The 16,799-nt window shown below is 42.2% G+C and overlaps 1 protein-coding gene across 1 annotated transcript in view; it reads left to right on the top strand.

Annotated features, from left to right (window-relative positions):
- cad (carbamoyl-phosphate synthetase 2, aspartate transcarbamylase, and dihydroorotase) overlaps positions 1-16,596 on the top strand; it is a 30,832-nt gene extending 14,236 nt beyond the window's left edge. The window contains exons 20-44 of the mRNA XM_031313838.2: positions 1,050-1,148; positions 1,364-1,588; positions 1,783-1,965; positions 2,067-2,285; positions 3,119-3,286; positions 3,382-3,564; positions 4,755-4,859; positions 4,954-5,199; positions 5,410-5,491; positions 6,445-6,611; positions 6,711-6,875; positions 7,616-7,747; positions 8,060-8,261; positions 8,372-8,562; positions 8,785-8,925; positions 9,306-9,395; positions 9,574-9,715; positions 10,212-10,405; positions 10,494-10,568; positions 10,858-11,070; positions 12,330-12,455; positions 12,633-12,788; positions 13,488-13,589; positions 13,752-13,846; positions 16,168-16,596. Coding sequence (XP_031169698.2) covers positions 1,050-1,148; positions 1,364-1,588; positions 1,783-1,965; positions 2,067-2,285; positions 3,119-3,286; positions 3,382-3,564; positions 4,755-4,859; positions 4,954-5,199; positions 5,410-5,491; positions 6,445-6,611; positions 6,711-6,875; positions 7,616-7,747; positions 8,060-8,261; positions 8,372-8,562; positions 8,785-8,925; positions 9,306-9,395; positions 9,574-9,715; positions 10,212-10,405; positions 10,494-10,568; positions 10,858-11,070; positions 12,330-12,455; positions 12,633-12,788; positions 13,488-13,589; positions 13,752-13,846; positions 16,168-16,267 — 3,801 coding nt within the window. The 3' untranslated portion in view covers positions 16,268-16,596. The remainder of the gene's footprint in view (positions 1-1,049; positions 1,149-1,363; positions 1,589-1,782; positions 1,966-2,066; positions 2,286-3,118; positions 3,287-3,381; positions 3,565-4,754; positions 4,860-4,953; positions 5,200-5,409; positions 5,492-6,444; positions 6,612-6,710; positions 6,876-7,615; positions 7,748-8,059; positions 8,262-8,371; positions 8,563-8,784; positions 8,926-9,305; positions 9,396-9,573; positions 9,716-10,211; positions 10,406-10,493; positions 10,569-10,857; positions 11,071-12,329; positions 12,456-12,632; positions 12,789-13,487; positions 13,590-13,751; positions 13,847-16,167) is intronic.
- Positions 16,597-16,799: the final 203 nt, after the last annotated feature.

Raw genomic sequence — 16,799 nt, forward strand, 5'->3', positions numbered from 1 at the left:
GTTTAAAAACTCTACATCTTAGTAGAGGCCGACCGATAAAGGATTTTTGAGGCCGATATCGATACAAATATTTGGTGATTTAAAAATCCGATATTCCGATATATCGGCCGATGTATATTAAAAAAAAAAAAAAAAAAAAAAGAATCCAGAAATGCGTAACAAAACATAAACACATTTCCCTAACATTAGTTATTTGTAGTTATTTATGAGTCCTCACTAAAATAATATGAATTTGATAATAGGATAATAATAATTGTTTCAATGTCACAACAGAACAGAGGAACATCAAAATATATTAAAGTTCTGATAAATAAAATGTATTAAAATACAAACTTAAGATCTGAAACTTAAAGGGTTAAACACGAGTGTTGCCAACAGGGAGGTTGTAGAGCGCCCTCTGGTGGACAAACGATGCAACGCCAACACTCAGAACATGGTTGAAGGGGGTTTCGTCCGGTTTTATTTAATTTTTTATATATTCATTTATCGGCCATCATAAATGCCGATACCGATAGTTTGGAAAATGCCTAATATCGGCCCACCGATGTATCGGTCGGGCTCTACATCTTAGACATGACATGGGGGAAGATGAGTGACTTGGCTCACAGCTCGCCGGACCTTAATTTATATATTTTTTTTTTTAAGATTATTTTTTTGGGGCTTTTCCGCCTTTAATTTTTGACAGGACAGCTAGGTGAGAAAGGGGAGAGAGAGGGGGGGAAGACATGCAGGAAATTGTCACGGGTCGGATTCGAACCCTGGACCTCTGCGTCGAGGCATAAACCGCTCAGTATATATATGCGCCTGCTCTACCACTGATCCAACCCAGCCACTCGCCGGACCTTAATTATTAAATACTGCGGCAGCCGGCTTTGTGAATTTAGCCTGATGCAGTCACGTGATTATTAAAACATGACCTGTGCAGCTTTAGGTTATTTTTTTTTTTTTTTCCTCGATTGCTGAATGTTAGACCTAACCTTTTTATGTGACTTGCAGCCAGTTAACATGCATAAATATGGTTTTAATAACATATTATTATAATATTGCAGATGGGTTATAAGACCATAATGGTGAACTACAACCCAGAGACGGTCAGTACAGACTACGACATGTGTGACCGCCTCTACTTTGATGAGATCTCCTTTGAGGTAAGATTTGTTTTAATAATTAATGACAGTAATACATATCTTAACTTTTGCAGCTTTAGTTTTTTCTTTTATGTTGAGTTCAACTTGATAGAATTTTTTTTAGGACACAGTTCGTGGGTGTGTTTCACTGGATCTGTTCAACCGTACTTGAAACACATTGTGTGATATTATTTTTCAGTTGAGTTTTTTGATAAGTGTCCTGTACATACCTCCAGGTCGTGATGGATATCTATGAGAGGGAAAACCCAGAGGGAGTGATTCTCTCTATGGGAGGCCAGCTGCCCAACAACATCGCCATGTCGCTGCACCGCCAGCAGTGCCGCATCCTGGGGACTTCACCGGAGTTCATCGACTGTGCCGAGAACAGGTTCAAGTTCTCCCGAATGCTGGACACGATCGGAATCAGCCAGCCACAGTGGAAGGAGCTCTCTGACACTGAGGTACAACCGACTGGGTTTATACCACAATATGTTTTAAAATATAGACTTTTTCAAAAACATGAAATGATTATCTCTGCATATGTGCCATGCTTTTTAAGGAATTTTTTAGGGTATTTTTCTGCATGCTGCATATTAAATGTAGGAAGACAAGTAAGAAAATGCTCCCATCTGTTTCCCGTTTCTTTTTTCTCCAGTCTGCTTGGAAGTTCTGTGAGACGGTCGGTTATCCCTGCCTGGTCCGTCCCTCCTACGTTCTCAGCGGAGCGGCCATGAACGTCGCCTACAGTGACAGCGACCTCGAGAAATACCTGACCAACGCTGTAGCTGTGTCCAAGGAACACCCCGTTGTCATCTCCAAATTCATACAGGAGGCCAAGGTTAGAAAACAAAGACATTGAGTTTTTAAGATGGTCTGCCAGAGAATATGAGCTTCATAAAGTCATGTTATCAAGGGCTGTGACATTTTTGCATTTTCCAGGAGATAGACGTGGACGCTGTAGCCTGTGACGGGGTAGTGATGGCCATCGCGGTGTCTGAACACGTGGAGAACGCTGGCGTTCACTCTGGCGACGCCACACTGGTGACACCACCCCAGGATATCAATCAGAAGACGATGGAGAGGATCAAGATCATCGTCCACGCCATCGGCCTGGAGCTGCAGGTCACTGGACCTTTCAACCTGCAGCTGATTGCCAAGGTGAGAATCATCCTGGAAGGCTGTCGGTCCTAAAATGTGAAGTTTCAGCCAGTGAATTACACATGATTTAAATTGTTGGTGGGTAATGTTTTTATTGGCATGCTTGCTAGATAGTACAAAAGCAAAAAAAACACTTAATGGCTTATCTTTTGGAGAGTAGCATACAGCTACAGACAGTACAGTATACTGTGCAAAATTAACATAATTACTGTATGTTGATTATTGATACAAACTTGTGACGGACCTCTTAATCAACACCAACATCTCGGATATACAAATATCTGGTGTTGTGGCCGTTGTCAGCTGTTTTCTGCCAGAAACCGTCTACCCATCACAGCTGTGTTACGTGAAAAACGGCAGCAGAAAAAAGAGCCTGTAGAGATTGGCGTACGTCAACTTACACAAACAACAACACTATATTTCTTCGATTGTTGTGGAAAAGCTGCCAACAATTTGTGTGTTGGACTGAAAGTGACATTTGGTGGGACAGATATGTCACTTACAGATTGCTTAGTGCAAAAAAAACTAAACAAAATAACCCCCGTGCAAACAATAAATAATCCAACATGAACACAATGTCAGGCTGCTCGTGAATTATTATGAAGATGCATCGACTTTATGTATCTACCACTCCGTCTTCCTTTAACAAATATTGAAGGGATTCCATTCCAGCGAACAAGTAACAAGACACTCAGTCAGTGAATTTGAAAGTATTTATTAAGTAACGGGTAAGGAAGTTAAGAGTTAAGGGTAAAAAACAACAGAGCAAGTGATTTTGATTTCACTGTTAACAATTATCTAATACTGTGCTTTTTTCCTTTTTTTCTTGCCAGGATGATCAACTGAAGGTGATCGAGTGCAACGTGCGAGTGTCTCGCTCCTTCCCCTTCGTATCCAAGACACTGGGCGTGGACCTTGTTGCCCTGGCAACTCAGGCCATTGTGGGGGAGGACGTGCAGCCTGTGGGGCTAATGAGAGGAAAGGGGATTGTAGGAGTCAAGGTAACTAAGTCACTTGTAAGGGCTGTGTAGCAGCTTCTATGGGGGACCCATCAGTTATCATTTCACCTTCTGACCATGTGTCACACGTCCTCCAGGTCCCCCAGTTTTCGTTCTCTCGGCTGGCCGGAGCTGACGTGGTGCTCGGGGTGGAGATGACCAGCACAGGCGAGGTGGCCTGTTTTGGGGAGAACAGATACGAGGCTTACCTCAAAGCCATGCTCTCCACAGGCTTCAAGATTCCCAAGAAGAACATCCTGCTCTCCATCGGCAGCTATAAGGTACTGACATCAACATTAAACTTGCTTTAAGTACTGATGAATGTATCAAAGTCAAGAGTTGATCATTTGGCAGGTGCATGTTGTGTTCAGCTGATCCGATCAGTTTAAGTTATGCATCTAGACTAATAGAAGCACCGCACGAGGTGACCTAATTCCATTCAGGAAAAGCACATTTGGCCAATTATCATTTTCTGTTACGGCATTACAAAACTGGAATTCATTGCCCACTACAATCAAAGATATACATACAGATTCCACCTTCACAAAATACCTTAAAACATGGCAGTCTGATAACTATTACTGTACACATTAATCTGTCAGATGTGACGTGTGTTTGATGCGACGTAGTCATTGTTGCTGTCGCTCCATCTCTGCTGCCTGCCTCTGTTATGTCTTGTATGTGCTCTCAATGTGGCCTCTTGAGACTCTTCTTTTTTCTTTTGTCTCCTTCATGTTGTATTAATTGCATGGACTGATTTAATGCCATTGCCACTGTCTGTGCTTGTCTGTTTGTGTGCCACTTTTTTGTATGTTTTAACCCTTTTTGTTTAGGCCTGCTGTTATTATAGATGTAATGTAACTGATTTTAATATGTTAATCATTGTATTTTAGGATGCCTATTGTCAGCTGGCCGGGGACTACAGCTGGAAATTAGCCGTTGAGGCTAAAGCTGCTCCTTTTTACTGTATAGTTCATTAAAGGGGACTGTCCACGACATTATAAACTAATAAACAAACAAAACAAAACAAACAATTTAGAAACGGTGGCACATTACAGTGGATTACAGAGTTTTGCGTTTCGATTAAAGCAACACTAGGTAACTTTTCCTGCTTTGGTCCCTTTACAGGTTGGAAGCAGAATTGTCCATTACATTACATTATGCAAGTTTGCCAGATCGGGTAGCGGATCTGTAGTTCGAATGAACTGGACAATTCTGCTTCCAACCTGTAGGGGGACCGAAGCGGGAAAAGTTCTCTAGTGTTGCTTTAAGGCCACGTAATCATGTGAAAATAAATTGTAGCTTTTTTTATTGTCAAAACAGATCTGTCACATGATAGAACTGAGACCACTTGAAACTTTCCTAGTGCTGATAACTAGCTAAAAATATTGTATTATCCATACTTTTGTTAATCCAAACCTAAGATGATATAACTCATAACCATTTGGTTGTATGTTTTGTGTGTTTACAGAACAAGAGTGAGCTGCTGCCCACCGTGCAGGCTCTGGAGTCTATGGGTTATGACCTGTACGCCAGTCTGGGTACTGCGGATTTCTACACAGAACACGGAGTCAAGGTAACCGAACTGAGCGGTTGTAAAATCAAACAAGAATATAAGGAGTAAGTATCACAAAGCATCACAAATATCCTCTTGTTTTCCCCTGTTTCAGGTGAAAGCAGTGGACTGGCCATTTGAGGAGGAGGACAGCGATTGTCCCACTAAAGAGAAGCAGCGCAGCATCATGAACTATTTGGAGGAAAACCACTTCGACCTGGTCATCAACCTCTCCATGAGGAACAGTGGAGGTCGCAGGCTCTCCTCTTTTGTCACCAAAGGCTACAGGACGAGACGCATGGCCATCGACTACTCTGTCCCGCTCATCATCGATATCAAGTGCACCAAGCTCTTTGTGCAGGTCAGATTTGCACTTTAATCATTATTGTACAAGGCATCGCGTGTATTTATTATATTTATTTACTTGTTACAACGCACTTTTAAATTGCCCCCAGGGGATAAATAAAGTTATTTGAATTGAAATATATTAGTGTTTTTTTTAATTCTTATTACTGCAAAAGCTTTTCTCGTTCGATGGCAACGTAAATAATATGAACGGATGTGTTTTCAGGCTCTTCATCAGATTGGTCGGACTCCACCAGTTAAAACTCACATCGACTGCATGACATCTCAGACGCTGGTCCGTCTGCCTGGTGAGTCGCTGCAACCAGAAGGAGCAACTCTAGATTGCTGTGTTGCTCTATTCTGACTGACTCTGGGTGCTTTGAGAGGCTCTGATCATTTGTAGGCAGCTGCAAAATGGAGAACAGACATTTTTGGTCTCGTCTTCCGGGAAACTACAAAAAAATAGATAACCTTTCACGTAAAAGTCTTTCCAAATAAAGATGTACAAAAGAGTTTCAACAATATTAATTAATAACACTAATAGTAACACTTGTAGGTAAACAAATATGCATATGTTTGAATACTAACTAGAAAAAAAAAGATGTGGCAGCTGTTTTTTGTTCTTCGCTCTATAGTTAAAAGTGGACTTCTAGTATTAATGTTTTGATGTGTACACATGGCTATTAACTTTGTACCACAGTATTCACAGTAATCGCCAATCACTGTGTGTTGAAATGCACTCTAGTATCCTGGTTATTATAAGATTTATTATAAGATTTTAGTGTTTAGTTTCTTTTTAAGATATTTTTGGGGCATTTTAGGCCTTTATTTGACAGGGCAGCTGAAGACATGAAAGGGGAGAGAGAGGGGGAATGACATGCAGCAAAGGGCCGCAGGTCGGAGTCGAACCCGGGCCCGCTGTGTCGATGAGTAAACCTCTATATATGGGCGCCCGCTCTACCAACTGAGCTTTCCGGGCGCCCTTAGTTTCTGTTTTTTTGTATCGAAACATCATATCCTGGTTCCAGAAACATGTATACTGTTAGAATGATTTGTAAAGTGATATGACTAACCAGGTTACTTTATGTTTTGTGTAAATGTTATATACCACGACGAATCACCGATCAGGATGAGCGTTATCAATAGAATATTTGTGTGCATGGAATTTTACTTACTGTAACTTCCAGAAAGTACAATTACTCACGGTTACAAATATAATTTAAAAAAAGCAACACATTTTTCTTTTGCGATTGATTCTTAGGTCTGATCGATGTGCATGTTCACCTGCGGGAGCCTGGTGCCACCCATAAGGAGGACTTCTCCTCTGGTACAGCAGCTGCTCTGGCAGGAGGAGTGACCATGGTGTGTGCAATGCCCAATACCTCCCCTGCCATTACTGACGCCAGCACTCTGGCCCTGGTACAGAAGGTACGGCCACATTTTCTTTGAAATTGAGAGAGAGAAATCACCGTTAACTGAAGTATTATTCATTCGATAAATCAATCTTGTGTTGGGTCGTGTCATCAGCTGGCCAAAGCAGGCTGCAGGTGTGACTACGCCCTGTATTTGGGCGCTGCTTCAGACAACGCTGCCGTCCTGCCATCCATCGCTAGCCAGGCTGCCGGCCTGAAGATGTACCTGAACGACACATACTCCACCCTCAAGATGGACAACGTCTCTCTCTGGATGGAGGTAACTCTTTATACCTTTACCAAACCACCGTGGTTGAACCTTTTGTTTACTTGTTTAAGTTCTTCTTAAAAAATGCAGTTAAAAACAGAGCTAAATTTGAAAATGTGTTTTTTTTAAGTTGGGTTGAGACATATTTTGTTTCCACTGACTTCTCTGTTGTGACATTTCTTGCAGCCAGCATCTAATCACCGTTATGGCACTTCACTGGCTTCTCTATTTGGCTGTCTCTGACTAAAGCCCAATTTATAGTCCTGCGTTAAATCTATGCCTGACGTGCATCTCTCAAAAAATGTAACTACACGTCGCGAGACGTAGACCACAACAACTGTGATTGGTCCGCTCAGCCGTGGCTTGGCAGCGTCGCATTTCCCCCGACTCAATTCCAGGTTCTCCTTCTCCATAAACAACATGCAATCAAGCAGAGGGTTAACTTTTCCTGCTACAGCTTCCCGACCGTCAGAGAGCACTTTGTCGGGGAGACACCTTGTTTCTCCCCCTAACTCGCTCTATCACACATTTCTCAGCATGCACACATGCTGGCTCTACTGTTCTATTGAAGCGATACGCTAGAACGACGCAGACACACCAGCGCACGAGTATAAACCTCAGGCCACTGAAGCTCTGCGTAGATCCTCCGTACAACCATAAATCTGCCTTAATTCTTGCAGAAGACCAATTGAAAGCTTTGCCTCCATTGTCCCACATTGTACACCAAACTAACTGTCCTGTTCTGTACAAAGCACTTTGAGAAGTGGCCAAAGCAGATGCCCATCGTTGCTCACGCTGAGAAGCAGACGGTGGCTGCAATCCTCATGGTGGCCCAGCTCTACCAGCGGCCAGTTCACATCTGCCACATAGCCAAGAAGGAGGAGGTAAAATACAGTTGTTTTTTTTTTTAATTTTATCTTTTTAATTTTTGTTATTATAGAAATCAAATGGCGCAGAGACTTGTAATGCTACAGTATTTCAGCATTGTATTCATTGTCTAACATTTGTGTGCCAAGCATACACAATAACCTTCAGACAATGAATGCCTCATAATGCTGTAACCATTACTTTATGGTACTTTCAATACCTTTACAGATGTACGTTTTATATTCTTCTCTGCAGAATAGAAATAGACACTTTGCTGCTTTACCGGCCCTAAACTAACAATTAAACTTGTTACCTTTTTTCTTTTTCAGATCCTAATCATCCGAGCGGCGAAGCAGAAGGGCATCCAGGTCACCTGTGAGGTGGCACCTCATCACCTCTTCCTTTGTGAGGAAAACGTGGCAGAGATCGGCGACGGACGAGCGCAGGTCCGACCCATGCTGGGAACAAAGGAGGACATGGAGGCTCTGTGGGAAAACCTGGACATCATTGACTGCTTTGCCACAGATCACGGTCAGCAACCGCACAGAAACCAGTCTGATGATGAAATAATGATTTACTCCTTAAGACGAGAGCATATGTTTGTGAATTGGAATGCATGTGAATGTGTTTTGCGTTGCTAGCTCCCCACTCTGTAGAGGAGAAGAACGGGGATCATCCCCCTCCAGGTTACCCCGGCCTGGAAACGATGCTGCCGCTGCTGCTGACCGCTGTCAGCGATGGACGTCTCACCATGGATGATATCATCAGGCGTCTTTACGACAACCCACGCAGGATCTTCAACCTGCCTGTCCAGGACAACACCTATGTGGAGGTACACACACACACACACACACACACACACACACACACACACACACACACACACACACACGTTTTTATGCACTGGGGTCTACGTGTGTCTTGGTTTTTGTGTTTCGCTTCTGCATTTGAGGCCAGAACCGACATGACGATGTGTGCTTCATACATAATCTGACAAATAATGCTCACACTTCTATATTATGAATTACCTCATCATATTGTCTGTGCCTTTCAGGTGGACTTGGAGCAGGAGTGGGTTATTCCTCAGGCCATGCAGTTCACAAAGTCAAAGTGGACACCTTTTCAGGGTCTGAAGGTGAAGGGCAAAGTCCGCCGCGTGGTTCTACGAGGAGAGGTGGCCTACATCGACGGCCAGGTCAGCAATCACGCGCCTCTCTGTGTTCACACGTGACATATAAAAAAAGGCTGTATTAAACTATACGTTTATGAATTATGGGGAACTGGAATGACTATTGTTGCTGTTTGCTACAATTATTGTGGTAGTACAGTTAGGAATTATAAAATATTGCCCACGTTTAGTGGAATGTACACAGGAGCAGTGCATACTTTTAATTTTTAGTACTACTTGTACATATACGACCTACCTCAATAAAAGTTGAGGTACACAAAATATCACTTCATGTAACATTTGTATGTATTATGTAATTTGATTGCTCTTTGATGTGCGTCTCTGTCTGTCTGTCTGTCTGTCTCTCTCTCTCTCTCTCTCTCTCTCTCTCTCTCTCTCTCTCCCAGGTGTTGGTAGCTCCAGGTTATGGTGAGGATGTGAAGACCTGGCCCACTGCTTCAATCCATCCCCCTGAACCTGTTAAAGAAAGTCCAAGGGTATTCATTGTACTATTCTTAAGCCCTCGTGTGCACTGTAAAAACCCAAACAAACTGGATTTGATATGCTAGCTAACTAGCCAGCATGCTGGTTAATCACAGCAGATATTAACATGTAGTTAAATGGGTGGATTATGTCTGTATCTATTCTGAAATTGTGTATTTCCTGTGGTTTTAGACTCCAGAGCACCCACGTCCTACTCCTCCCCGGGAAGGCCCGGTCCGAACCCGAGCGTCCAGCCCTCGACGATTGACATCCGAGAGCCGCTACCTGCTGCCTCCTCGCACCCACCGCTCTTCAGATCCTGGACTAATACCAGGTAATACAACTCCCAAAATGCTGGGTATACATTAGGGCTGGGACAAAATATCAATACGGCAATTTATCATTGTCCTCCTTTGTGTGATACGAGAATCAATACGCTGGCGCCAAATATCGATATTTTAATGAATAAAATAGGGCGCTCTGAATAGATTTCCCTGCTCCCAGGGTCACTACTTCATGGCTCCTCGAGGTGGCGCTAAACACATGAATGAGGGAAACTTCAATATAAGTTAACTAGCCGAAAAGGAAGAGGTTTTCAACGGGATGGCGGACAGCAGTTTGAGGAAATAACAGATGCCCCAGCCATGTTTAAATCCAAAGTCTGGACCCATAGTTGTTCTGTACCATCTTTGCAAAGTTGTGGTTGTTCAGAGGTGGAAATAGCTTTAACCTACTTTCTTTTACCTTTTTAAATGTATCATCTACCTTCTATACACTGTATTATACTGTACTCCTGTATTTAACTGATTGTTTCACTGGGCTCTCTGCAGAGATGGTTATGCTTCCAGCAGCTGGAGCTGGGGACGGTTACAGCCACCCTCCTCCTCTGTCCAGGCTGCTGTCCCCTCAGTCAGCAGCCGGACAGCTACCTGCTGGACAGGTGTCCCACTTCCAGACCTCTCCTCTGCTGCACCCGCTGGTGGGCCAGCACATCCTGTCTGTCAGGCAGTTTAGCAAAGAGCAGGTACACCACACACACAAACAGAAAATAAAATGACATGGTTTAATATTTGAGACTTGAATGACATTTGTGTGTTTTTTGTTTGTTTCAGATCTCACACCTTTTTAATGTTGCCCACACTTTGCGCTTGATGGTTCAGAAGGAACGAAGCCTGGATCTCCTGAAGGTACCTCATATAAGTACTTACAGCATCTGCGTTTATTCCTAAGTGTTTTTAAGTCGGTTTATTCCTTTTTGAAAGTGTGCGAGGCAAATTCCTTGTAAGTGTTCCTTACTTGGCAATACATCCAGACATACTTCATGACTTAACAAGACTGCGAAAACACTGGAAACGGAGCATTCATCAGGGATTTGTGAACACCTACTACTCAGTCCTGCTGCCTGAAAGTAAAGTTTAGTATTTGTTTGTCTGAAGCCCAGCGCAAAAGCTAGATCCTTGTGTCTTCACTGTCCAGGGTAAGGTGATGGCGTCCATGTTCTACGAGGTCAGCACTCGCACCAGCAGCTCCTTCGCGGCGGCCATGCAGCGTCTGGGCGGCTCAGTCGTCCACTTCAGCGAATCCACCTCGTCAGTCCAAAAGGGAGAATCCCTGGCCGACTCCGTCCAGACCATGAGCTGCTACGCCGACGTTCTGGTGCTCCGACACCCAACACCTGGAGCTGTGGAGGTGGGTTTCAGCTTTGACTTGACCTTTTTCATAAAGTCAAGCTGCATTTCATGTGCCTTTGCCACTTGTTGCTGTGTATAAAACGTCATAATATGATCATTTAATTCAGGTTCCGGATGTATCAAAAATCGTACCCTTTTTTTAAAGTTCTATTGGGGGGAAAACTATATCTCATACATGATTCTAAAGCCTGTTCACGTTTGTCTGTTTCACGACAGATTTTAAGATACTGTAACTTGTTTATAAGTCTATTAATGTACTTGCATATGGTTAAATCATTGATGTACCTCCCAAGTTATGACCCTGATAAAGCTCTCCGATCAACAAGCTGTGGATGGATATATAATAATAGTAATAATAAAATAGATATATAGTGGAACATTGAAAAACCAACTTGTCAGTGCTCTCTGGTTGACAAATTATGTAATGGAGACACTTCAAAAGACTTCAGATTATATCATTGGCATTTCTGTACTGCAATTTTCTTATTTTTTTGGCCAACATATATGCCATTACTGATATAGCTGTAGGGTTGGGTATCGTTTGGGTTTTTTCCGATACCGGTGCTAAATCGATACTTTTAAAACGGTGCCGGTGCCTGAACTGAAATATATATATATATATATATAATGCATATAATATAAAATATAAAAAATGAGCACAAATTGACAGTCTGCGACATTAAAGAACGACTTGTTTATTGCTAAGGCCATACGGTCAAAATTAAATGATTGATTAATAATGTAATGACAATAACATAACAATGACTTACGACAAAAACAAGCAACAGATGGGAAAAGGGTATTTTACAATAACTTCAAATGCACCACAAGGCTGGCGAGTTTCAAGTGAACTCACAGTCTGTGTTGTTTTTCCGACAACAGCAGCTGCAGTCTCGGTGTTGGAATCCTCTACAGGGAAATACAGTTTTAACCATTGTGTTTAATCCAGCTACTAGCTAACGGTAACGTAGCGTCCCGTGCAGCGATGCTTCTGAAAAAAAAGAGTCAGGCACCGAAATGAGGAACCGAAATTTTCGTTCCAATTCGGTCTCGTTACTACATTGGAACTGGAGCCCTATTGGCACCGCGTTGCGGTACCCAACCCTATATATGTATTTCTATGTTGTTCTATTTCATTAAATGTAGTTATGAAGACACATGCTGTTAATGTACTGTAATTCTGTGTTTTTTTTTTTTATAATCACATAGCTTAAATAACATTTTCAATGTTTTTGCTTTCTTGTAACTCGCCTCCAGACTGCATCGCGTCATTGCCGTAAGCCTGTGATCAATGCTGGAGACGGTGTCGGGGAGCACCCAACCCAGGCGCTGCTGGACGTCTTCACCATCAGAGAGGAGCTGGGGACGGTCAACGGCATGACGGTGAGGGATAGTGAAAGCATTTTAGACCAAGAAAAACTGTCCTTTACATTCAAATCCACAGTCATCCAACTTTTAGTTTTCAGTTTTTATTGTTGTAGTCCAAGTCCAACTGCCACTGTAATCCATATTTTAATTTCGGTTAAATAAAGAATCTTTATATGTCATGTTTTCTGTCAGATAACTATGGTTGGGGATCTGAAACACGGCCGCACGGTTCATTCCCTCGCCAAACTGCTGACCCAGTACCGCATCACCCTGCGCTACGTGGCTCCCAAGAACCTCCACATGCCAGCAGAGATCATCAGCTACGTGGCCTCAAAGGGCATCAGACAGGTGGGAACTAAACGGCGTTCAAACAGAATTACAAGCCAAATGTGTGGCAATGTAATCAGATGTATTTCTATTTCACATAAGAATTTCTCAACCGTTTTGAAATATCTAAATAATAGGTTCTTTAAAGTGCTCATATTATGCTTTTTGGCCTTTATTGTGTTATATATCTTTTTTTGTGCACGTTATAGGTTTACAAAGTGAAAAAGCCCAAAGTCCACCCCAAAGGGACTTACCATCTCCAACAGAAAACACTGTTCACAAACTGCTCCAAACAGCTCTATTGTAGTCCAGCCTTTACTTCAGAGACAAACGTGGTCACTTTGTAACACACGTTATAATGCTCGCCTAGCTGCTAGCGTGTCACGCCCTCATGCTCTGCTCCTGACTGGCTAGTAGTCCTTACCTAGGTACTGCGCATGTGCGACTCCCAACAAAGATGGAACAGCAGTGAGATGTCTCACTCTGTAGCTAAAACAGAGAGCTCAACACACAGGGTGAAAAGAGGAGCTGCAGCAATGTGCAGTACAACAACAATATGGTGTTTTCTGAAAATTAAACCACGTAAACCTATTCTGATATAACCTCTAAATACAAGTATGAACCTGAAAATGAGCATAATATGAGCACTTTAAATGGTGTTATCAGTTTGACAAATAAAAATGATGCTAACCTTTTTGTTGTGTTTTTGCCTGTTTTCAGGAGGAGTTTGATAGTATCGAGGAAGCTCTGCCTGAGACAGACGTCCTCTACATGACGCGGATCCAGAAGGAGAGGTTTGCATCTGAGGAGGAGTACAAGGCTGTAAGTGAAAAAATAGTCATAATGCCTCTTTAAATAAAAGTAGTAAATTGTAATCTTTCACCTAACTTAACACTAAATCTACTAAAGCAAGAGACTTTCGTATGTATCTCTTTCACCAAGTCACCTTTGTGTCTCTTTGTTTTTGTGTGTGTTTTTTCTCAGTGTTTTGGCCAGTTCGTCCTCACCCCTCACATCATGACTGTAGCCAAAAGGAAGATGGTGGTGATGCATCCGCTGCCCAGAGTCAATGAAATCAGGCAAGGCCCAATTAGCACCATTATACATTCTCACAGAGTTAGCAGAAACTCCCTGATCTGTCACCGTCTCCAAATCAAGTCGTATTTCAGTCCCTCCAGAAAAACGTGATTATGCGATCGCATAATTCAATGCATAATCAGCCAAAGTCCGCATATTTATGCGGGGGCCGCATTTTTTCAAATACGCCGCACTTTCGCCGCATAAATTGCCGATTTCCGCGCAAAATATGCGGGGCTTGCATGATTTCATAATCCCCGCATTTTCGTTGCAAAAAAGTCACATATATCTTAGCAGAGAGTTGAAAAATGTTGCGTTTACTTCACACAAGAGCAGCCATTTTCCCCTGTTGCCATGGGAACGTTATGAAGTGACGTAATTACGCGACGTGAACATCATCGAAAAGCTGCAAACCCCGCGATGAAGCTATGATGAAACCGCAGTTTTTGCAAGTTCCCGCAATTTCATCGCATAAAACTGCATAAATATCCCGCATATTCCTTTGCATTTTTTAAGAAAACGTGCCGCATAATCAAGGATTTTTGCCCGCAACAATCACAAAAAAACTCCACATTTTTCTGGAAATGCTGGTATTTGTCAGTTCAATACATTTGAAAATATAATTGACAAAACAGTCTCACCACAAGGTCCATTTAGTGGACCCTAGTGGTGAGATCGTTTTGTCAACCATGTTTCAAGTTGATTTGTCAGAGCTGCAGGGTTTCTTATTCTTGTAAAAAGTGATATTGATAGAAAAAGTTTCAACTTTTTGTAGTTATTTTTTCCCCCCTTGAAAAAAGACAAAATCAGAAAAAAGGTGAAAAATGCCAGTTTACAATGATATAATACAAAGAAAAGCAAATAATTCTCACATTGAAGAAGCTACAAATACAGTAGGGATTTTCTTTGCATTTTTGTTATAATAAATTAACCTGACGCACCAGTTGTTTTGCTAACACAATCCATCTGAGAAGCAGTTATCGGAAACTGTTTGGAAAAGGGCAGGCACTATCAAAAAAATACCTGATAGGTGATTGGATGGACCATCTATCACGTCTGCAATTGTTGTTTTGAGTGAACAGTTGCAATCGTCACATACATCTAAGTCTCGCTTTGCCAGACCCTCCTCCAAAGCTTACTGGAGGAGGGTCTGGCAAAAAAGATTCGGCGGCAACGGAGCAATCCCGGAAGTGGAACGTCAAGGATATAGACTACACACACCTAAACCACGGCCGTCGCTGGAAGTCAGTAGCTCATCACAGGACGCTGGTAGTTCAGACTCAAACGCCTTTTAATTAGAGATGCACCGAATCCAGATTTTTTGGGTTCGGCCGAATACCGAATCCACTTGTTAAGATTCTGCCGAAACCGAATACCGAATCCTACTCCCTCCCTCCCATCAGGTTTTTAGCAGTGACTGTCCTTCCTTTGCCGTACCTGAAGTTGCTGCATTTTGGCTGCTGTCTGTAGATTCCTTCATGCACAACTCGTATTCTTTCGGATGTTTCATACGCAAATGTTGTAACAGCGGTGATGTTGTGTATTGTTTAGGGTCCTCGCCACCACCAGACTAATCGGCATTGCAAATTGAACATGTAGCTGGACTTGAATGGCCTTCTTTTGACTGAAAGTTCTGCCAAACGGCACTTTTTCTGCTCACAAGTTCCATTTTCACTTTATAACAGCCTACTGCATTGAACGGTCCACCTACGTAAACACGTAATCAACGGTGTTGTCATTACGTCGACCAGCGTAGCGCGCGTAGTGCAAGCGTAGGGTTCAGTTCGGTGGAAAAAAATTCTAAGGTTCGGCAGAAACCGAACCCTGTCAAAAAGCCCAATATTCGGCCGAATCCTGGATTCCATGCATCCCTAGTTTTAATGAAGCCTGACGCGATGGATTTTCGTGTGATACATGATCTCGCCATTCTCGTGTGATCTCGTAATATCGCAAGAATCCAGCTGCCGTGCAAGGAAAATAATACATGACTTCAATAATTAATCGTTATGAGAATAGTTGCAGATGAATTTTCTGTCAATCGGCCAAACGACTAATCGTTGCAGCTGTAGTCGTGTGATGGGGAGGCTGTTTGAGAGCTTGGAAATATCATGCTGATGTAGTGATATTTGATCTGATCGGATTGGTTCTTGAAAGCCACTGTCCAGAGGAAAACCATTTGAAATATAATAGAACAGATTTTATAAGTATTGCCTGTTGTTGTTGTTGTTGTTATAGTATTACTACAGTATTGTAGTAGATAGTGCAGCACTTTAGTCTTGTTAAAGTCTAACTAAAACTTGTCTCCTTTGTATTTTTCTCTCAGTGCCGAAGTGGACACAGACCCAAGGGCAGCATATTTCCGTCAAGCAGAGAACGGCATGTACATCCGAATGGCCCTGCTGGCCACCGTACTGAGCAGATAGATCCGTACGCTGGCCATTTGTAGCCCAAATTGTGAAAACTTTTAGAATAATAACACCACCATTTTCTTTTCTGAAATCTGTGGATTTCTTGAATCCATTCCTTGAAGGGGTGTTAGTAGAGCTAAAGTTGCATCATGCGGTTACATGATAGCGCTTTCCTTCAGTTTGACGGAGCACTACGTGTGTTTCTTTTCATCCATATGTCACCTGCAAAATTACTACTTTTTTTATTGTCTTAAAACACAATTTATGTTATGCATAAAACTGCTTTCTAATGCAAAAAACTTAGATGATGTATTTGAACTAGTGAGCATTTCTTTGTTTTTGTTTTTTTTTTTTTTTTGTTTGTCTTTGTTTTTTTCTTTCTTTTGTTTTATGATGGTGAACAGACCAGCAGTATTCGTGCATCAGTCAGCCGTAGTGACCTGGAGGAGCTGAGGAAGAAAAAAGGGATGTGGGCATCTAAACATTAAAGATACTATGATGTGTGATATTAATGAAATAAATGTTTTGGTAGCTGTGTGAAATGTAC

This window comes from Sander lucioperca, chromosome 19 (genome assembly GCF_008315115.2).
Source record: "Sander lucioperca isolate FBNREF2018 chromosome 19, SLUC_FBN_1.2, whole genome shotgun sequence".
Taxonomy (NCBI): domain Eukaryota; kingdom Metazoa; phylum Chordata; class Actinopteri; order Perciformes; family Percidae; genus Sander; species Sander lucioperca.